The sequence below is a fragment of the Haliotis asinina genome, chromosome 12 (genome assembly GCF_037392515.1).
Source record: "Haliotis asinina isolate JCU_RB_2024 chromosome 12, JCU_Hal_asi_v2, whole genome shotgun sequence".
NCBI lineage: Eukaryota > Metazoa > Mollusca > Gastropoda > Lepetellida > Haliotidae > Haliotis > Haliotis asinina.
This window is the reverse complement of record NC_090291.1, coordinates 35874735-35899279: the sequence shown is the minus strand read 5'-3', so window position 1 is coordinate 35899279 and position 24545 is coordinate 35874735. Positions and strand designations below refer to the sequence as shown.

The window sequence follows — 24545 nt, the reverse complement described above, 5'->3', positions numbered from 1 at the left end:
TTCAATGGGAGCCGATTTGGTAGTAGAATCCAATACCAGTGTTTGCTCACAATCATATCAACACTCAGGGGGAAATACCAGAGTTTCCTCGCATTGTTTTGTTTCCTCCAAATTGGGATGGAGACATCTACTGAAAGTAACATTTTGTCAGTTGAATTGAGTTTTATCATTAAGCATGGTATGTTGGTGGCTTGCCGGGCCATTAGCAAGTATTTATTGGTGTGGAGATGTCTCTTTGGTCCTGGACAGTCATTCAGGGCTTGTTCTCTACACAAGCAGCTTCAGGGAAATTAATATTGAAGCAGACGGTCAACCTGCATGGCAGCCATTTGAAGATAGGGAAGTCATGTTTCAGATGGGAAATGTCCCTAGCGAGATTTCAAGAGCTAAATCAACCAGAGAAGCATAAAATCATTGATAACGTACTGCATGTACCAATAGACTGCTTGCACTGCTGCAATCAGGCTGTTGGCTGCCGTGATAGATCGACGGAATGGTGAAAAACGAATTAAATAAATCTTATTTGCTGCACACTCCAGTGTTAAAGACATAAATTGCCTTGTAAACGTTAGCAATTCAAACGGTTTTCAGAAAAAAAGGATTTTCATGAACAGAGTCTACTTTGTAGATATTTCAATTTCACAAAATGTAATAAGATAAAAGGGTTTGAGTAAAACTGAAACTATATGCAAATATTGCTTGTATGAATTCCTCTCTTTGGTAAATGACACGCTGACAGTCGTGACTTGGTTGCTGAAGTTGGGGAATATACAAACATAAAAGATCTTGTAGTAACAGAATTTTTTCTATGTCTGACAGAATTTTTTCTATGCCTGATTTTCCTTTCAGGATTAAAAATGGTCATGGACCTCGCCTACTTTCTAAGTATTTAAATTTCATATGATGCAATATAATTTTGCAAAAAGAAAAGCTTTGAGCAAACAGAAGTTGTTTCTATTCTGCTCTACTAGTAATTTAATTATGTTACCATAACTGAAGCAGCCAGGCATTATGAATGCTGCTTTCTCAGTAGTGTTAACATCTCAGTCTGCGAGCATCTTCGCTCATCCAGCAGTGATTTTAGTATTGGCTGCAGATGCTGCAACAAAGGTCGAAGACTTGTTTGAGGAATCAATAAGAAAAATGAAGTGATTCTGCGTGTAATTTGTGTCCGTCTCTCACCCCCAGGTACAGCAGATTGATACCCTCGCGCAAACAAGAAAATACATTTATCTTAGATACTGTATGTACTGTGATGACCCTTGTCAAATGCTTGTTTTATGCCATTGTTGCTAAATAGGCAGCTCTCTAATGCCCTGTTTTGCTATAAAAAGATTTTGAAGGAACATTTTTATCCATAAATGGTAGTTATCAGTAGAAATGTCCTCTTGGTGCTTGTTATAGGGAATTGAGTGGAAATAAAATGGATAATAGTGTGTAAATTATGCATTAAAATATATCAGGTATTGATCTATGATGTGGTATTGTGTCCTCTGACTGATGACCTTGAGGTTATGTGGTATATGTATACAAGTTACAGATAGATGGAATGAAAATATATTCATTTAAGGATACAGGACTTAAAAAATAGGGATCATGGTTACTTTAAACTGAAGACTGACTTTCCTATGAATACATAAGATGTATATAGGTAATTCATTATCCGGAATTAATACATGTCATCTTTAGTGTCACCTGTGATGATAAATCAAGACAACTCAGGTGTTGGACCATTTTTGTCTGTTCCCACTGATGTGAAATGTTCAGAAGTAAATGAATAATTGTTAGCTGTCTGTTGGATAATTCTTATCATTAATCTAAATGATTTTTGAATTCTGTTTTATAACCAGTTTTTTATTCTTTGACTGAGATTAATCAATAAAGTTTGAAACATGCAGTAAAAGCTTCGGGAACTCCAAATGTTGATACCAGCATGCTACGATGATGCAGTTTTGATAGGATAATTTTTCTTTTGAATGTTAAGGCTTTTTGAATGTGTATGGTAAAAAGAAATATCTGGATAGCAACTTGTGAACCACCAGTGATCCAGTGATCATAAAGGACAGGTTGAATCACATTGATAAAAACCAGCAGTGCCGAACATTACCTCTGAATCAATTAGGTCTTCTTTGAGCTCAAAGTACTTGATTACAGGAATATTTGAAAATTGCCATAGTGTGTGAAACTGAAACATTGATTTTCTTTAAAAGGAATACAGACATTTAGTCTGCCTGTCATTTGGTTTGATTTGTGTCAGGGACCATAGCTTGTTCTCTGATCTGCTCAATCTGCTAGCTTGAAATAGTGATAAGCTTTCATCACCTGCATCCGAACCTCCATCACAGGAGAGTATACAGACCTACATTCGCCAGCTTTGTAGCATCTACCAGGAAGTCCTGCATGTGATATCTCCTGCTTTCATGTGACACTTCACTTTGTGATCATATGTGTTGGTCTCGGAAATGATGTCCACTGCTATAAATGAACAACTTGTTGTAGAGTAACTTGACTGGTGCAGGAGCTTTTTAGATCTTAGGAAATGTATATCTTACAAAATGATCAGATGAACCTGCATCTTTAGTGTCTTCAATTTTCTGTGATATTGCTGATGTAGTTTAGCATCAGTACATTTTCGATCAGGCAGTTATTGGTATAACAGTAGAAAACAAGATGACTGGCATAGCACTTACACAGGGCCTAGATTTTCGAAGCTGTCTTAGCGCTAAGATAGTCCTAAGTTAATGTTAATGTATAGCACTTATTTAGAGAGCTGTGAAAATCTAGGTCCACAGACTAGATTTTTGAAGCTGTCTAAGTGATAAGAGAGCTTCGAAAATCTAGGGCCAGGTACTTAAAAGCATAACGTAAGGTTGCACTGGGTAGAAGTAGGTTTCATTTCCTGGATCACATATCAGGGTTTTGAACCCTTCTATGTGACTTTTGCAACTCCTGTTCGTCATCAGTCTTCACATGGTACTTCTACTGTGTTAGAGGGATAAGATGCAAGAAAAGATTATGAATCTGTGGTTTGCTTATGTCAGGTAGTAAGAGATGGACTGTACAAATTTTATGACAGCGGTCTCATTTATATTTCAGTTTTATAACTGATTCCACTCAGCTGAAACCAAGGGGATATAACTCTTTGTGTGTCATCATCACATTGTCGGAGTGAAGTAGTAACTAGTTCCATGTGGTATGTTTGCACTGGGGAGACAAATAAACACCCTTGTCGCTAATTAAGTCCCAGTCTGCTAATGAAATAGTAGAGATCACTGGAGACCCAGGATTATACTCTGAGCTTAAGACAATATTGTGTTGATGTTCAAATCAATATGTGTCCATTGCTGCCTTGCAAGTCATTTGCATTGGTCTGAGTTGGTATTAGCTTCATTCACTGTGGGACGGTACAAAGCATATTGTCCTTGGGAGTGAGTAACGGTTCTCACGTTATTGAAGACTCAAGAATAACCTGTGGGTTTAAAGAGCTTTGGGTGTTATCATATAACATTATGGCAAAGTCATATTTCTCTTTATAATGATTGAATGCAGGCTAGTAGTAATGGTTAATTTGCAAGGAACCGTTCTCAGTTATTGTCCGTATTGTGTGCAAATGCACTTTGCATATTTTTTTTTTGTTTTTTGTTTTTTTTCAGTGATGTACTTGCTTATGCGTAAAAGAACTGAATCGCATTACTGCAAACTTTCCCTTTGTGGGTTTTTGCCTGATTAGGAAATCAAGGATGTCGATTGTAAAGACATTTCGGAAAGAGATTTTTAATGCATTAAAGAATTTGAATCAAAACATGTTGTTAACTGCTACTTCACATTTATACCTTCAGTGATCAGAGGTGGCGATGATTTAAGCATTCTAGAAAATGATCTTTTTGCTCCCTATAACTTTGCCCCATGCAACTGATAACTGAGTGATGTCATGCAAGCTTAACTATTCTATAAAGATGGTTTTGTTATTGTGTTTATGATCATGTTTCCTTGTTGAATACTTTTGAATTAACATGATTGTTAGGGATCATTTACGTAAGAAATAGATCTACTCATCATTTAGCTGGAAGAGTTATCTTCCATACCTGCACCAGGATATCCAGTTCTTTATTTCCCTATTAACATTAGTTATGTTCATAAGTCTGTCAGATCCATACCTGTTGTATCTTCAAAAAGTGGTGTGGTCAAAACTCTTTGCAGTCGTCCCTCATTCAAAGTAACTGTAACTGGTATCATATGAAAGACCCACTCACTCACTCAACTTATGTCTGGATGTAACTGAATGGATGTGCTGTTCATTGTGAAAGCTCAACTCACTCACTTTAGAGACGGTTATTACATAGCTGAGATGTTGCTGTCTTTACCAAATGAACCCAGTTTTAGTGTCAGCTATTATCAGTGGATAACCAACACACAGCACATTACTCAGAATACAATTTAGCCAGAACAAAATGGAAATATCACACTATAATTGTGTTGTTATTTTCAATTACTTTGACTTGATCCATCTGACAAAGGCCTAGAAGAATATTAAAGGTAAACCTCGTGCAGCTTGCTTCTCAATAACAAGAAGCCGTGATAGAAAACCAGCTATAATAGCTGTGATGGTTCCAGAAACTGGTCATTGATCAGAACCAGACTGTCATTAAAATGTAGATTCATCTGAATGATTTAATCAATTATTGCACAATTTTAATCATATTTCAATTACTTGTTTTTATCCCTCCTTCCTTCTTTTCTCTCTCTCTCTCTCCCTCAGATCGTGGCAGATATATGAGACAGATTTTAAAGCGGTACCTTTTGCTGTTTACAGATACATGACATTTATATTTTTCATGATTTCCATGGAAATGATTCAAACTTAATCTAAGAAAACATCAAGTAACCTTCAGATGGTTTGTCCATTCAAATATGTGGGTGCCAGGGGGGATATGTCATCTTCTTATGACTCTTGTTTATATTGATGGACCGGTGTCTTTGCTCCATAACATGAGTAAAATATGATACCATGAAAAAAAATTTGTTAAAAAAAAAAATTTCATAAAAGTGAAATATTGATCTTTGGTGATATGTCAGTTATTAGATTGTTTTCATGAAAGTGAAAAAAAAATCTTTGACTGTAAGACGTTGTCATGTTGCACCAGAAGCTGAAGCTGTCACAAGTTCTTGAGACTGATTAATGAATTGCGAACAGACTGAAACAAGGAAATGTTTCTACCCACAGAACTTCAGTACAGTAGCTTCTGAAACAAGCAGGTTCATTGTTGTTGGATGTATCACAACCATGTTATAGATTACAACAGCTTGTCGCCTAGACAAAACAACATTCAGTTTGCATCTGTAAATCAAAAATGACTCTTCTTGACCTTCTGCCAGCAGATTTCTTCTCTGACCTGCTGACAGCACACCGTGTTAACTTGTATTTCCCCGATCCTCATTGACAGTTATGACTGTTGGAACCATAAACTATCGTGTGGTTGCACTAGTAAAGTTATTCGTAATATCTCCCAGTCATATTGGAGGGCCCGTGCTGTAACGGCAGTATCCCCCAGCATTAGGGGCAAATTAAAATGTATGGTCTTGGATCATGTTACGTAGAAACTCATAAACAAACCCTTGCTGCCCACCATGGAGTGGATATTTATCGAATTATAGTTGTGCACATATAAAAACCTCCCTGGCTTGTTATTGTAAGATATGTTGTGAGGGAAGCTGGTGTTGGAATCACTCAAGGGGAGAGAGAAGCGAATAATGGGCCAATGTGCTCACGGCTGTCGTGATCCCTGCAGTGGATGATTATATTTTTATAGCAATCTTGCGAATAAGTGCAACCGCTCATTATTATTGGATTACCATGCTGGGAGTTGGTAGCAAAATGCCTTGTTAGTTTTATTTCCTGTTGAGAAAGTTGAAAATTGTGCAAACACATAAAAGAAATCTTATTACGATGGGATTGATTTTGAAGCGATTCTGCCAATTTTTGGAAGGGTTTTTCCCTCTCCATTGCCTAATATTGTCAGATGTTTGAATAGTCATGAAATCCCATGAAGGACATCTGTCTGCAAAATAATATTCTATCGTAATGATCTGATTTAAGGAAAGAAGCAAAGAAGCAAGAAAATCAAAATATATTAATTTTGATTTGTATTCTTATCATGACTCATGTTGGAAAGAACCTATATGTTAAAGAAAGCAGTGAAATTTCATTAACTACTCCTGCAGTAACTTGATAAATCACTAAAGAAGATGTCAAATAGAAGTGTAGCAGAGTGATTGTTTATTTGAAATAATTTGACCCAGTGAAATAAGGCTTCAGATGAGTCAATATATCGTATTGGAACAAAATGTTTGTCTATAGTTGTCTCACCTGGATCGAAGGTCCCAGCCAGTTGTTTGTCCATCGTCTGTCCTGCGTCATCATTAAACATGTTCCCCAGAGACTACTGAACCAAAGAATCGGAGCCATGACAGATCCACCAATGCATGTCATTAAAAGATGTCTAAATTTGAGAACATCTGACAAATTAGATCTAAACTCAATGGGTGGAAGAAAATTGTAATTTTGAAAGTAATGTTTCAATACTGTGTGTGAGTCATTAATATTTGAACATAGTGTTACTTAGTGCCAGGATTGGTGACTTGGCTGCTGACTTGTTATGCAGAATATCAGTCACTGGATTGTTTGATCCAGGCACAGTTGTTTACACACTGCTATCAGGTTGATGAGAAATTGCTGGATCAGTTTGTCATCAGTTTGTATCAGGGATTAATGTTACATTTTGAGGATATATGTCGAGGCAGTGTTCAGTCATGGCTCTGCCAACAGTTACATACAGACCAGGAACACAGTGCTGAGATGTAGTGTAAAGGTGGGGAATGTCAGTGGAAACCGATCTGTATCACATAGGGGAGATTTACTGGTGTCTTGTAGTGACACCACATAAGTTGTGTCAGCCTCGTGCCAGTGCTGACCTCTCCACCTACGCATTATGTCTACAGACACTCCAGGAATACTTGCGATTTGCTGGAATTCCATCTATTTCTGGTGACAATTATTCAGCCTTTAAATTTTTTAAAGCAAGACTGATTTATTGTCCTGCATGTAAAGATTTCCTTAGTCAATATGTCAAGAGGCAGGCAGAAAATGTCAAGATTGATTTGAGCTTACTTCACAAAATGAAAAGTCCAAAAATGAAAGTTTAATGGAGCAAAAAGACATTTAGGAAAACTTGTACTCAGTATGACATGATTTTCTTTTAAATTTTCAAAATATAACTCTAGCTAATCCAGAGCTGAGAATGTTAGTCTCTCATAATGATACACTGGTGCAATGGGGCTGCCTTGTCTGGATACTTGATTTTTCCTTGCCTTTAGGTAATTGTTTGTGTTAATCTGTTGAAGCTGGAACTGTGCATCCACCAAAGTCTAAATTAGTACAGGCTGCAGGAATGTATTCAAATCAACACAAGGAATAGAAAAACAGAGATACACAGCCACACACCTTCATACTCATCCCTGTGAAAGTGCAAAAGTGATTAACGCAAGAAAAGCTCCCAAAGCCATCACATTTTCGTTTGGATCTATACATTATTGGTACTAAGTGGGATATTGTTTCTTTCAATCACTGTAGAATTACCGACACTTTGGAAAATCTTAGCTCAGTCTCTTTGTATCTGATAATTACCTTTGAATGCTATGAATGCAGTTAGCCTGGAACGTTGTCCCTCTTCAGTTGCTTTTATCTTGTTCTAACTTGTATCTTACAGATTTTGAAAAGTATAAGGAGTGTGGGTCCAGCTTCCAGTGTGAGAACACTTGGTGTATAGATGAGGACCTGGTTTGTGACGAAGTAGACCACTGTGGTGACTACTCTGATGAAGCTGCTGATGGCCGTGCCAAGTGTCAGCAGGAAGGTAGGTTATCTCCCTTGAATTACATACGTCAGACACAAAACATGACTTTGTGTAAGTTTCAACAGGGTGTTGCAAATGTTTCCATCTTTATTTATCACAATACAGTGATAGCTGGATGTACATTTCAGAAAGAAAAGAAAGGTAGGTATGTTTTCTCAACATGAATTCTGGGTATGTTTCAAAACCAAACCAGCAGGAGAGTAGGCTTTGGACTTGTCCAGTATTATCAGAGGAGTAATTGAAGGTGGGTTCACAGAAAGTATGACAGTCTTTGGGGCAGGTTTATTAAAAATCATATTCATATTTGTCTCAGAAAATATAAATGGACGTTTCATAATTAATTTTTAAAATGTACATGAACATGGGGAGGGGGGAGGGGTCAACGTCTTTGGTGAAAGAAAAAAGTGCTTCACATGAAGCGAGGGTCTGTACAGTTGTGCATCAAGTGCATCAAACATCTTTCAAACCTCAGATCTGTAACCAATGACACTATAGTATATCTATCCTTGAGCAAGACAAATCTTTGTGCTGGTTTCGCAGCAAAGACAGTCGTGTCACTTGAACTGAGTTGTATAAAATGGAACGCTGGAAACTGTAACAAAAACATGACATTAAGTTCATGTCTATCATACTGTTGAAGGTTTTTGCTTCAGTAGGATGTATAACATATTGGCATATGTTTTGAAGCCAAGTCAAAGTCACAATACAGAATATGGATGCATTTTGAAATCCATGGGTTTTTCCTCAAGGCCTGGAAGAGCCCTCAAATTACGGATCACTTGCCTTGGAAAAAACCTTGACTAAGAACAAATGCTTAACCCTGCTGCTAACCGAATTGTTCCATACATTTTTCTCTGTTAATGCACAGTAACAGCGTGGGCGAAATTCATTTGATAAATAACATTGTGTGGACAATAATATTAAAGACTGAGTTTGTGATCATATGCTAACAATGAAATGTAGTAAAGACGGCCCAGTGTTCTTGGCATTTAGCAAATTTTGAAGTCATTGGTAGTCTCCAAAACAATCTAGAGAAATCTGACACATATGATAACCTTCCACAGAATTGGCTCCATAAAAACTCAGATGCAAAATGATGGTTTGAGAGAATGCCTTTGTGTTGACTTCATGAAGCCCCACTTACATTGTCACTGGCAGACAAACACCTGTTTTTTTTCCAAACCAGAGTTTCACATCAAACACATTCTACTTAAAAAATTGGGGAAGTCTTTGAGAAAGATTCTGTTGTCATTTAGTACTAGATGTTCTTGTGACTGTGTAGGGACTGAAGGTGATGCAGCATCCCTTCTGACAGTCTTGTTTGAGATGTACGAAGCGTGACCACATTCTGGAAGGTGCAGGAGACACTGATAATAATGTGACTGAAAAACTTAACCAGTCTGCTATCTAGAAAATATGTCTAAAATGTTGTGACTTCAAACATATATATTATGTCAGAAACTGCTGAAGGCATGTCTTGTAGTAGAGATATCAGTGCACATCCTTTTGGACTGTGGGATAAGATAAGATTTATTCCATTAACATTCCATTTAGGAACAGTTGCACCATCACATTGATGGAAAGTAGAAAAACATTACATTAGTGTGAGATAACAGGGAACAATGGGAGTTGAGTCATAGAATATGATGATGTCTTTGTTGCTGAGATAGTTTGCTTATTACCATTTTCTGATGGTGGATTCAGTTTGTATCCGGTCCATGATTGCAATGCAACTAGTGTCTAGTCTATGGCAAGTTATTATCAGTTTGTGCCTCTTCCATGACAAGTCAGGCAAAGTTTTGTGCCAAGTTTGGCTGATGTGTGGCCTGGACAAGTTTGTATTTCATTGTTGGTGCAAGCCAAGAAATTATGTTCCATTGTGATAAAGGTCACACAACTGGAGGTACCTGATAAAAGAACATGTCGTACATTATTTCTTAAGAGTGAAAGAAGCTGCAGCTTCGTTAACGTCATTCATTTACATTGGAGCAGATCTGTATCTGCAGTGATTTAGGTCCTTAGGATTCTGGCGACATATTTGACAGCAGGGCTGGCACCTCTGTTTCCGTTTTAGCAGATCTGTAAGTTGAGAGCAGTACTGGAGCAGGAGCTCCAAAAGCTGAGACCAGAACTGGAGCAGCAACTCTGGTTGGCTTCCTCGGCCTGTCTTCATGGAGGGTATTCTCCCTCCATCATGGTTGCAGCTCGAGCCGTTGACACTTGCACATCAAACGTTTGTGTTAAATTTCAACAGCATTTTTTATAACTGTTGAAGTTTCTTCAGTGAAGATACTTGTTTTTTCAGTGCCTCGTTCTAAATCTGCTGAAAATCTCTGTCGCTGGTGATCTCTCTGACAGAGTACATTTGTAGTTATTCATATCTTGCCTTCCACCGTCTGTCACACCAATTATGCAACAAAAAAGCAGCTAGCTAACATTTCTTTACTAAACTCTGCCTTCAATTACATCAATTATTGATTTCGTGTGTATCAGGGGTGACAAGTGAGGCCGACTTTTTGACTTTACTCTACTCACGAAATCACACACCCAACTGAATCTGGATTTAAGGTCTTCAAAAACATTTCACCACAGTTGAAAGTTAGCTGGTTTTGAAACAATGTACATATAAATCATTCTGGGCGGTTCAGTTAGAGAATTTCGGGCTTCTATTTTCTTGCACTGTACGAACTTTCTCCTGCCTGTTCCTGACTCTCCAACTGCCATGCAGACATGGTGCACATACACCTATCTTGTAATTGCCATCTAATTACCAACATTCTTTAAACAATACTTCCTGTCGAACCCAGACTCTGACCTCTACCACCAGGGAGCAGGCCGTTAAGGCGGCCATATTGCCGCCAAGGTAGATCATGGAACTGCCAAATGTAGAACCTTGATAATCAGGCTTGATGAGACTATGTTTGAAGTGAGATTAAAACAGAGAGAGCAATCTCGTTATGGTTCCCTATGCCAAATGCCTTCTCAGTGGTTTATCAGGCAATTATGCCTGGGCACATAAGTCAGTGCATTAAGGACCAATTAGTGACTGTTGGTTTTGGCTAGCTGGCAGAAGTCATTCATCTTGGCTGGGTCCAGAGAGGGGTTCTGCTGACCACTGTGGGGCCATCCATGCCAGTGGCAGATGTCATTCTTCAAGACAACCATTGGTAGACACGTCAACCATGTTTATGGTAGTGGTATTAATCAATGAAATGCATGTACCTATATTCCAAGGTTCTTTTGCTGAAAGTTTGCCAGTATTATTCTCTTCTGTGGGAGTCGAGTGTAATTGCATAACATTGTGGAATGGCATAGTGAGAAATTAGATACTTCCTATATTTTTTATATGTAATACTGCATGAAAATGTGTTGTTGCTCTCTGTTTATCAGAGTTATGCTGCTGCAGTTGTAAGCAGCTATGGCCAACATTTTAATTTCTTAATTGCATTATTGATGATACATGATACTTGTGTTTCTGCACTCAGCCATGGCCTTGTCCATGACACTGAGGTACATGCAGAAGTGATCAGCCTCTTTTTCCTGTGGGTTTCGTCAGCTTCTGCAGCTAGAGTGAACTGAGGTTTTACTTGCAGCCTGGTTCGTCATACTCTTGTTCATTTTGTTCTGTTGAACACGAAACAAAGACATCCATCATGATTCATGAAAAAAGGATAATTGCTTTATGTCTTGAACAAAGTTTTTGATTTGTAGAAATCATAACTCATGACTAACGTGATATCCTGATCACATTGTGCCATGACTAACCCAGTTACCTGATCACACAGTGCCATGACTAACCTGATACCAGATCACACAGTGTCACGGATTACCCGATACCTGTTTACACACTGTCATGACTAACCCAATACCTGATCACACAGTGTCATGACTAATCTGATACTCTGATCACACAGTGTCATGGATTGCCCAATACCTGATCACACACTGTCATGATTAACCTGATACCCTGGTCACGCAGCATCACAACTAACCCAATTCCCCAATCACACATGACTTGCCCGATACCTTGATCTCACAGTGTCAGGATTAAGCCGATACCCGAATCATACAGTGTCAAGATTGACCTAGTACCCAAATCACACAGTGTCATGATGAACCAGATACCCAGATCACACAGTCTCACGCAACCTATTCCAGTCATAAGAGGCAATTAGCTGAATTGATTTATCAGGCATGCTGACTTGGTTGATGTATGTCAGTCACTGGATTGTCTGGTTCAGACTTGATCATTTACAGACCAGCATTGCATAGCTGGGCAATTCCTGAATGCAGCATTAAACAACAAACAGCTGAGTGTGACAATTTCTTCAATACTGCCACATGTTCTTAGTCTGCCAAATCAAAGGAAGACCCTTGCGCCAAGGTCCCACACATCAGTCTTGCAGATGGAATTAATCAAGGTAGACTAAGCATCGGCTATTTGGTAGCATCTGGTCTGAGCTCTGTAGTACAGATTTGGATGATTCATGGTGATGTATTCCAACAACTACTTGACACTGGTACAGAGGGTCTATTCTCCCCTTGCTCCCCACAACAGATTTATCTGCTATGATAAGCTTGTCTGGACATACCACTTTCAGCAGATTAGTGCAATGGAACTTAGATTCTCTGTCGGAAATGAACTCTCAGACTTGAAGAAGCTAGTTTAACACTGGGATTGGCTAGTGCATGCATCTTTTAAGAAACTTCAGCCGGTATTGAGGCAGCTGTCATGGTAGTCCTGACCCCATCCGGTCAGTGTCTTTAGAATATCCCACTTCCTGACAACTCATATTACCAGCTGCAAATATGTTTCAATACCTGATTGCCATGTAGTTGCCATTCTCAGGGTTTTCCTTGTTCAAGAATTTTCTAATTTGCTTTCCAGGTTTGGTTTAAACTGTTTCATTTGCATGAGAAATAATGATTATGTATTTATATTTATTTTATCTAGGATTATGCTGCAATAAATAAACTTTTCAATTCTAGAATAAATGCAGAATAAATATGTATCTGATCATGACAGACTTTTCATTAAAGTCTTAAAGTCCATGATGCTCTTGTCAATTCTAGAATAAATGCAGAAATATTATGTATCTGATCATGAGTTACTTTTCATTAAAGTCTTAAAATCTGTTATTTTGCATTATCCTCATCATTACCCTTGATATAATTTCGTGGGGTCATCCAGATGCCTAGTTTTGTAGGTCAAGGTGAAACACTATTGTAGCATGTTATATGGACAGCCATACTAGTTTCACATTGCTGTTTAACAAGACAAAGTAATTAGTCCATTATCTGTCTGCTAAATAACAGGTTAAGAGTATCTTCACATGTGTTCACACACTGGGCCTAAAAGATCCCCATAACAAACACAAAGTGAACATTATTTTTTCAATGCGTGAATGGTAATGTTTCTTCAAAAGATGTAATCTTTAGCAATTTGTGGGGATTGCAAATTGATTTGATTATGGAGTTGAATCACAAAATGTGAAAAAAGCAAAGATGTGTTTTGGCAGGTAATAGTTAAAGGAAACCTGGTGGGGCTGGACGAGGTATTATTTCCCAGGCTGCAAGTTCTTAGCAAAGACAGTGTAGTATTTGAGTAAAAAATGCTGTTCTTATGGAAATAATTAGCATCTGAATTGGTAGATTCCTGAAAGGTGAAAAAGGAAAAAATAGCATCATTAGCTTCATTCAATAACAAACATCTACATACATCCATATTTTTTTTTAAGGTGTTTTATATATGTGTGTGCATGCGGGTGTGCAGGTTGGTTGTGGGCGTGGGAGGGTGGTAGAGGTATGGACTGTATCGCTCCAGTTTAATAGGAGGCCTGGTAAGTAATACAACTTAAAGATATGCTGGGTAAAGAGGACAATTTTCTGTGACCAACATGAAACCTCCAAGAGGTTCCATCCAAAGGGTTGCTAAACTGATAAGCTTATCGGGATCTATTAAAATGGTCTTACCCAGAACAACACTGACAGAAGTTGTTAGGAATACTCAACCGCAATAAAACACAGACAACAATTAGCTCAATTTGCTAGATTTCTCTCTGTCGACAGATTCTTGTTAATGATCTTTTACTTCAATCAGTTCTGTTTCAGTCCAGATTTCAGCCAATAAGCCTTGGATAACCTGCACTCAACATCAGATTTGTTTTATCGAATTATTTGGTGAATTATTAAACGAATGAAAATTGGATTTTATTGACTACTGTTAGCATGGAAAATGTCACAGTTTTACGATTGAATTTGTATCACATTTAACAGTTAAAATTCAGATATTAAAGCTGATTATTTCGATAATCAGTTTGCAAATGAATTTTGAATCTACTTTTTGCTCCAAGTGTGAAAATAATATGTTCATTATAAGAGTATTTTGTGGAATAGCAATGAATTATTAGATAAAGGTTGATAGGGGTTTCTTTGAACATATAAGGGTCACTCAGTGCACAGAAGGATTTAGAATTGTCATTGTCGCTGTTGGAGTTAAGAATGTAGGATAAAGTGTTGACTGTCGTGTGTATAAAGATTTATTGTTGTAATTACATGAACTTTGTTAGTGACTTCATTTACAAAACCATGGTTTTAGTGTGGTGTTTTTCATCACTTCATCATTGCATTATTCAGTTTGCACTGGACTCAAGGTTCAAGGTTTCTGTTTGAATGTGAGAAGAAAGAGCCTTTCTAGTTTCAGTCATTACTTCTCTAATTATGCTCAGGTATCAGAAGAAACAGCAGTTAATTTGTCTTATTGGTTCTTTTGCTTAGAGTCCATTTCATCATAATTTACAACCAAGGCCTCCCTTCCATCCCATTGTCCCTGGCCCTTCCTCTGCCACCTTCATGCCCCCTTTATCTCCAGCGTCTCTTTTCCCCCCTCGACCTCTACATCCCTGCCCCCATCCCTCGTCCCTCCCCCTTCATCACTCCCATGTTTATTCCCTTTCCCTCAAACCATTTGTTGATTTTTTTACAACCACAATGTTCAATTAGTGTCGTGGATGATGCACCCTGTCTTATTATTGCAGTTGTTCCGGAGGTGATATCAATATTACATTTGGTTTTGAGTGACACTTTTCCTCCACCGCAATCAATGACCAGCATTTCACTTACAGTGTTACCTTCATTTGATCCTCATTAGAAACTACAAAAACATGTACAATTAATTTGTTTTTGTCAATAATTGTGTGAAGCCGATAGCTAGTCAATCATGTTATTATTACTGTGCATTGGTAGACATTGTTTGTTTGAAATAAAGTACTTGCAAATAAAGTCTTATTTAATAAGGTTAAATTAAGCATATCTTTGTTAGCATCATATTAATCAGTGCTCATAAATAATCATCGTCATATTTCTTCGGGTTAATGGTCGTGTTCATAGATGAGATTGTTTGGATATGTCATAGTAGAGGGTTAATGCGTACAGACATTATCTTGTATTTAAGATCTTCATTAAGTATCAGAATTTATGGTGTCCTATAAATATTCTTGCTTTAGTTCAGTCCTCATTCTATTGCTGCTGCACCTTAGGTTCCTTGATCAAGATCAATATAATTTAGAAAATTCAAATGAATAATTTCTGTAGCTGTTTGCAATTCTTAATATTCATGTAATTTGTGGCGTCTTGATGACTTTCACTAACTTACTGTCGCTGTCATTTTTAGTGTCAACATTTCTCTAAGAATCTATGATCGATCACAAGTGTTGGCATTTGCAGATAAAACCTCATGCTGAATTACTGTATAAAGGAAGACAGAATTTGAAAAAGGCATTGAATATCAGCCTGACACTGCTGTCAGTGAGTGCAGACGTTGAATGCCGACGGATGAACCTTATAACGCAACACGTCATACAATCAGGAGATAGAGTCCGACTAGAATCGCCAATTTCCATGACACAAATTAGTTTACATGTTTGTCTTTTGAGCTGCCAACTTCTTCCAAGGGACAAATTTCCTTCAACGTATCATTAACTCGTTTCAGTGGTTTGAGCGAGATGTTGAGAAAAAACAATTTTGGTGAAAAAGTAGCTCTTATTTTTCTGAAGTGTATGATTTGCTGACTCACCACCTTCCTGAAAGCTCTTCAGGTCAGGAGGAAGTCTTGAGAGTAATACATGACAGATAAATCGTAGACTTTCTTTACGTTCACTTTGATAAACCAAGAGGTCAGGGCTCAAGAAGAACAGATCTTCCTTTCGATGATCGATGTGGAGACGGATAAAGCCCTGGATGTGATCACAACATCGTAATCTTGCCATTTCCAATCTCATCAAAGCGAGCACCTGTTTCAAGACGATTTGATATGTCGTTGATGATGACTTTGTTTCCTCTGAGTCACGGAGACCATGATATTGCCAATTTTGTTGCTTGGGCTAAAAAATCAATCTTTCAACTTTGTTACGATATTTCTATCAGTGTCCAAATATCTGATCCGTGAAAGAATTCCTAATGCACCAGGAATCATCTTTTTGATTAGAGGATTGCAGTGACCAAAGATTGTTTTTTCTGTCATGATTGCTAATCGTGAGTAAAAGCATGGATTTACGTCCAAGCATTGAGCGTCAGTTTGCTCGAACAGTACCGCAAAAAAAATCCTCACAAGACTTAAGTTTTTATATGAGACTCCAGCTAACATGGAGGAGGCAGAAGTCTGCAGGGTAGCCTCTCATTGCCATGTTTCTTCTTTAAGTGTATAGGTATTTGTTTTCCTTTTTGTGATATTTGTGTTTTCACTGTTCAAAACTGAATGAAATTAATCACTGTAGAAACAAACATTGTATTGTTTTGTCAGAACAGGTTTCAAATGAATTTATCCTAGAACAATTACAGTGTTTGTGCCAGTATATATTTTATACAACAACCTTGTCTAACAGACCCTCTTATAACTTTTGCCAAGAGAACTTATACCTGGGTTAATCAGCGTGTGTATTCCCTATCATCAACTCGAGGTACCTGTTGGTCCTGACCATTTTTACTACAGTCATAGACATACCTATGTCTCGAATATATCAATAAGTCAAATAAATTACTTGGTCCCCAGCAATTTGACCCGTCAGGATTTGACTGTATCTGAGTATTTCATGGTGTTCTTAGTCCTATACATCTGATATCTGGGTGTGTCCTGGGTGTACTGTACCCTATATATGTGATATCTGGGTCTGTCCTGGGTATACTTTATCCTATATATATATATATATATATATATATATATATATATGATACCTATGTTTGTCGTGGGTGTACTTTACCCTATATATGTGACACCTGGGTCTGTCCTGGGTGTACTTTACCCTGTATATGTAATACCTACGTTTGTCCTCGGTGTTCTACTCCCTATATATGTGATACCTAGATTTGTCGTGGGTGTACTTTACCCTATATATGTGATACCTGGGTCTGTCCTGGGTGTAAAATACCCTATATATGTGATACCTGGGTCTGTCCTGGGTGTACTTTACCCGAAATATGTGGTACCAGGGTCTGTCCTGGGTGTAAAATACCCTATATATGTGATACCTGGGTCTGTCCTGGGTGTAAAATACCCTATATATGTGATACCTAGATTTGTCCTGGGTGTACTTTACCCGAAATATGTGGTACCTGGGTCTGTCTTGGGTGTAAAATACCCTATCTATGTGATACCTGGGTCTGTCCTGGGTGTAAAATACCCTATATATGTGATACCTGGGTCTGTCCTGGTTGTACTTTACCCTATATATGTGATATCTGGGTCTGTCCTGGGTGTACTTTACCCGAAATATGTGGTACCTGGGTCTGTCCTGGGTGTAAAATACCCTATATATGTGATACCTGGGTCTGTCCTGGGTGTAAAATACCCTATATATGTGATACCTAGATTTGTCCTGGGTGTACTTTACCCGAAATATGTGGTACCTGGGTCTGTCTTGGGTGTAAAATACCCTATCTATGTGATACCTAGATTTGTCCTGGGTGTACTTTACCCGAAATATGTGGTACCTGGGTCTGTCTTGGGTGTAAAATACCCTATCTATGTGATACCTGGGTCTGTCCTGGTTGTACTTTACCCTATCTATGTGATACCTGGGTCTGTCCTGGTTGTACTTTACCCTATATATGTGATATCTGGGTCTGTCCTGGGTGTACTTTACCCGAAATATGTGGTACCTGGGTCTGTCCTGGGTGTAAAATACCCTATATATGTGATACCTAGATTTGTCCTGGGTGTACTTTACCCGAAATATGTGGTACCTGGGTCTGTCTTGGGTGTAAAATACCCTATCTATGTGATACCTGGGTCTGTCCTGGGTGTAAAATACCCTATATATGTGATACCTGGGTCTGTCCTGGTTGTACTTTACCCTATATATGTGATACCTAGATTTGTCCTGGGTGTACTTTACCCTATATATGTGATACCTGGGTCTGTCCTGGGTGTAAAATACCCTATATATGTGATACCTGGGTTTGTCCTGGGTGTACTTTACCCTATATATGTGATACCTAGATTTGTCCTGGGTGTACTTTACCCGAAATATGTGGTACCTGGGTCTGTCCTGGTGTACTTTACCCTATATATGTATTACCTGGATTTGTCTTGGGTGTACTTTACCCTATACATCTGATATCTGGGTCTGTCCTGGTTGTACTTTACCCTATATATGTGATACCTGGGTTTGTCCTGGGTGTACTTTACCCTATATATGTGATACCTGGGTTTGTCCTGAGTGTACTTTACCCTATATATGTGATATCTGGGTCTGCCCTGGTTGTACTTTACCCTATATATGTGATACCTGGGTCTGTCCTGGTTGTACTTTACCCTATATATGTGATACCGAGCTCGAGGTTTGTCCTGAGTGTACTTTACCCTATATATGTGATACCTGGGTTTGTCCTGAGTGTACTTTACCCTATACATCTGATATCTGGGTCTGTCCTGGGTGTACTTTACCCTATATATATGATACCTAGGTTTGTCCTGAGTGCACTTTACCCTATATATGTGATACCTAGATTTGTCCTGGGTGTGTATATCTGAATATATATACTTTTGATAGTAACAAACAAACCCATTTAAATTTAAAAGGAGCTCAAGGAGACCAGAGATTCAGACCTGAATCTGAGGAAATCTAGGCTTGCTTAATTTAAGGCTTTAGCAATGCAGAGAGGGCATGGAATTATGGAAAATGATGTGGTTCATGGATTGTGAGACAGACTAAAGACCCAGCATCTCCCTCTTGACGAGTAAAAGCTTCAGGCACAAAGCTACCATGTCTCCAGAGGAATAAATATATTTTTAGATTGAAATGTTAACAAACCTAAAACATAGTTTATATTTTTTCATTGAAATCTCAACTTTGTATAGCCTAAATCAAATGTTCCTTTTCATCACAAATGACTCAGCAGGGCTATGTGTATATGTATTTAGCAAGTGGAAAAGTTCAAACCATCTTTATGCTGTCACCTGTGTACAGAGTTACCTGTCCCTCATTCAGGATGACCTTCTCCTATTTCCTCCTGACAATGATTCATGATGTCACTTGAGGAAAAACCTTCCTCATTATGCATGTCTGGAAGAACTCTACAAACATGACCATCGCCTGGCATCACTAGCTGAAAACATGACAAATGTTTGTGGTGGGTTGTAGATAATTTAATCCATTCTGTATTTGCTGACTGTAAAATAAACAGTTCTACCAAGTTGAATCCGACAGAATATCTTTTTCTGATTGTAGCAGGTGTCATTCCTGTTCTAGCTTCTGGAGCATCAATACCAATACAGCTGTATCAATAGAAGTACACATAGACTATCCTCAATACATCAATATCAACACAGATGTACCAGTAGATAGCAATATGCTTCTCGTACCTTCAGGTACATTAATATCAATACAGGTGTAGCAATACACATGGATTACCCAGTGGTACATCAATATATCAACACAGATGTACCAATAGTTCTGTACCTGCAGTAAGTAATAGTACCGTCAGACTTGGTAAATTGTTTGTGTTTTTTTACTCCTATATGATAAACTTTGACATATCAATAAAAAAAAAGTTCCATGTTGATTATGGATGGCAAACTACATGTGATCCCCGTTGGTAAGTAAACACTTTCAAAACTGCCACAGAGGAAATGCCAGCCTCTTTTTCTTAGAAAAGTTTTGGTTGACTTTCCTGGAAAAATGGTTGGTTGCTTGGTAGTCTTTGTGTGTCAGTCATCTATTACTGGTTGTAACTATTATGTCTGGATCTACTTGACTCGCAGAACCACAACACCAAGGTCAATGATAGAACACTGCAATACAAGTATGAATTTGCAGGTTGATAGTGGCATTAAAAACCAGTTAAATTATTTCTCTCGACTAAAAACATTGTGAGGTTTTTCTTGATCGCTATCATGTTTGTTTGATTTTTTGGCCACCTTGAGCACAGGTTAATAAGCATCTGTCGTGTTGGAGTGCTGGAGGCCATCTTGGTAGTTGCATAGGTCAGATAATCGGCTGTGTTAATGTAAGCTTCACACACCATCCAGCAATTAGCCCCCTCTTCCCTGACAGGATCCACAATAACACACCTTTTTCTTCAGATTGAATTTCGTATGTCAGTTATTTGTGACACTACAGAAATTACCCATTATCCACTGGGTCCGGCTCCAGTTCAGCTTTGAATGAAAAAGGATAAGACATTCATGGGAATATTTCAAAACATGAATTTATGTTGATTAAATGTTGGTTAAACAATGATTAAATTTCAAATTCAAAATGGATTATGTCTTTATCAGATCTGGCTTATTGATGTTTAAATGGATTTCTCTTGAAATCAATAGCCCACAATGGGAAATGTTGTATAGGGAAGCTGTCAGTTGGCTAACACTTTCTTGCAATGTGCATAGTTGCATGTGGAGAAGTGAATGATTTTCTAATATTCACATATATTTCAATAAAATGATGATTTTACACTTTACAATCATCGTTTACTGGAAGTATATGTACGTCTAGCAATATGATTGGATGGACAGATTGTGTAGCATGTCTTGTTTTATTGATCGTGAAGGTGCAATGAGGTTGCTAATCTCCATGCCTTGCACCTGTCAATTACCCCCTTTTGTCTGTCTTCACCTTAGATTGACAGCTGGTGAATAGAATCACATTATTTGGTTGCTCTCTGAGCATAGGACACAATGATATTTGTGTTAGCTATCGTTAATTTCCTCCATCAATTAAATGATTGGCCACTGACTATTGTCTGGCTGCCTTGTAAGTAATAATGACTGACAAAACATGCCAGCTCTGTCTGGGTGGTCAGATTATGTTGAACTGAGTATAAAAGAGGTGTGTTACAAGGAGATGGAATACAAAGAGTGGAATACGAGGAGATGGAATACAAGGAGATGGAATACAAGGGGTGGAATATGAGGAGATGGAATACAGGGGTGACAAGTAGGTGATATGTAAACAGTGGAGAGAATTCAACAAAATGTATTGACATAGACAGTATGCTTAGATTGTGATACCAAAACTGAACAAATAGTTGTTCGTTTAGGGATGATTGAATGTCTGTTTCCTTAAAGAAAGACACTTGCCCAGTGAACTTGCTCAGGCATATCTGGTACAACAGTGTAATATCAATGAACTCCAATTTGATCCCTAGCCCTTTGGCATCACTCAAGAAACTAGCAATACTGAAATCATCACAGTTCCTTCTTGACCCCGTCACTATGGTGCTTATCCTGAAAGTGGACTAAATTGGGAAATTGTCAGCCTGTGATTGATTCAGTGTCATCATGCCCTAGAAAATGGATGCTCATGCTACAAGACCCTGGTGTGGTTCTTTATCATTTATGAGGCTCACTTCATTTTTCACAGGTTGGCCACTCACTCAATGGTGTTATTTAGATTTAGATTTGTACCTGATCAGGACTATACGCAAGACCCACATGACTCAACACTTTGCAGGCACCTGCTGTACTACCGGCTTGTGTATGGCAACTGGGTGCTCAGTCTACCTGGGCATAGGTGCTACTGTCTACCTGGGTGTGGGTGCTACTTGCGTTTTGCACTTGTTGGTGCTGTGCAAGTGATGGACGGGTGTTTACAGAACAGCACAACAGAGATAAGCAGTTGTTGACATTCAGACTGCAGCAGCAGATGTTGTTTGACCCTTCCAGTATCAACCCACAAACAACAATAAACAACATCAGCCCCTATGTTAAAGATAGTGGAGAAATACTATGCTTCATCAAATAAATTGAAATGAATTATGTAAAAGGCTGTGATTAAAGATGAGTCAGCTTTTGTATCAACAAAAATTCACACATGGCCATCAATAGATCCTTTTCTTTTCTTCTCCGATGTTGTTTTATTATCTTGGATGAATCATTTCACACAAAAGCAGCTCTTTATGTTTCCATCCAAAGGATATAATGATATCCAATTTCAAGGCACTCATTCTTGACAGTATTAAATATCATTCAGGATACCATTACAGATTTCCCCAGCCACTCACCCAGTAATGTCAGACTCTTGTTCCAAGAAACACAGTAGGCTTTTAACACATACAAAAACAGCAGGGCTGTTTCCCCATCACAGACCGTGGCCCACCGAGCCCACCTACAACCTGTCTGCCATTGTTGGTTTTCTTTAAGGACTGTTAGTTTATCTTTGTCTCAGCTTCCTGAGTGATTTCCTCTGTGATAGCCAAATGTCAGGAAACTAGTCCATGAACACCAAAGTAGAAGTACCAACATGATGCTGAGAGAACTGACATTTGACAGACATTGTGCTTTCACTCTGGATGTAACAACCAGCCTGGCAACATTAACCACCCGCCACCGCTTGCTCATCATGGCCTCCTCTGGAGGTTTAGTCTGACTCAAGGGTGTTCACTCTTTAGGTCATAGCTGTCATGACTGATGTCTTTAACCATAATGATTTCTTCATCTGTCCTTATGTATGATGTCCTCACACTCTACCTGCCCTAGGGCGGTGGGGTAGCCTAGTGGTTAAAGCGTTCGCTCATCACGCAGAAGACCCATGTTTGATTCCCCACATGGGTACAATGTGTGAAGCCCATTTTCTGGTGTCCCCCGCCATGATATTGCTGGAATATTGCTAAAAGCGGCATGACACTAAACTCACTCACCTCACTCTACCTGCCCTATTTTGTGTTTATGTACAAACAAATTTATCTTAAAACATCATTGTTTTTCCTAGTCCAATCTTGATCATTTTCAGGCCAGCATAATATTACTGGATTTTTGTTGTCATCGCAAATCGAGTAAAGCAGCATGAGTCCTGAGTGTTTCTAGGGCTCCATCCCTCCCTGCAATGTATAGAGCACATGTAGGCCTTATATGAAATATGCTATGTTCACTCAACAGCAACACTGGGTACCCGGCAGGATGAGATGGTATTGTGACTGATCATTCCAACACATAACAAATGGCCTCCTGGAGTTGTAAACCCCTCAGGGAGCGGAGGATACAAATTATGCCCTCACTGACCCATTGTAGGTAAAGGGCCCATTAAATCAATCAAGGGATCGAACATTTATATTTTTTGAAACATCTCGTTGAACTTAGAAGGCCAAATTTGTGGGTTCCTCTGAGAAATTGCAGATTGTATGCATTGATGTAATGAAAAGAAATGCTTGTCTGAAAAGAGACCATGTGACATTGCAGAGCCATTGTTAAATAGAGACCTTCTTAGAAGTTGGGAGCTTGTTGAAAGAATAGGTCAGAAACATCCATTGTGATTACCAAAGTACTGTGATCTCTGTGGCGCTGTAGCCTGGCATTACTCCACAGACACTGCAGTTCCTTGTGGTAATGCTCTTATGTCAATATTGGTGGATGTTACTTAACTTGTTATACACCATGCTAGGGGATAAGTCCTGTCTAGCAAGGAGATACTTCACGAGTCAAGAGTTAACCCATGATGTTCTGTGTATCATCCTAACTGTGGGTTATTGCTTATTATACACCATGTTGAAAATGTGTCGTCACGATATGGCTGCAATATTGCTGATGTGACGTTAAATATCAGCTCACTTGAAAATGTGATAACCTGTTGATATCATTCAGTAAGCAATGAAAGACTTGCTCCTAAACCTTTTTAGTGTTGGTTAGTCCACATGTCATCTTCAGAAGCAAAGAAATTGTCAATTTTCTTGACTATTGTTAATTTTACTTGAGGCTGATGTCAAGCCAGTATGTACTACCAATTCTGACATCTGTTCCAGTGACTTTCTCTCAGAGAGTGAACAGAAAACATAGAAGGTCCAGCATGTCTTGGATCCTTATGTAGTCAGGTCATATCAGGTACTGTTGTCTCTATGTAGATGTAAACTGAAGGGGTTAACACTTTGCATGTTGATCCTCATGGGATGTCCAGCATGACTGGGTTAATTCTGATGATGTGGCCATCCACTGAAAAAACAAAAACAGTTCTTGGATTGATGGAATGTATTAGACAGGATTAGACAAAAACAGACCGGCAAATGTCAGAGGCTAAACCCAAGGGCCAGACCACCAGAGTCGGAGCGCTGACAGAGCCCTGTGGTCTACAGTAAAATACTGGAGTATTCCTTGTAGCATTGTGGAGAGACAGATTACATGGACATCCTTTTGTTATGGGTCAG

At 38.6% G+C, this 24545-nt stretch overlaps 1 protein-coding gene across 2 annotated transcripts in view; it reads left to right on the top strand.

The window, feature by feature from the left end:
- LOC137258333 (uncharacterized) overlaps positions 1 to 24545 on the top strand; it is a 167449-nt gene that overhangs the window by 104534 nt on the left and 38370 nt on the right. For both annotated transcript variants that reach the window (XM_067795972.1, XM_067795973.1), the window contains exon 5: positions 7767 to 7913. In XM_067795972.1, coding sequence (XP_067652073.1) covers positions 7767 to 7913 — 147 coding nt within the window. The remainder of the gene's footprint in view (positions 1 to 7766; positions 7914 to 24545) is intronic.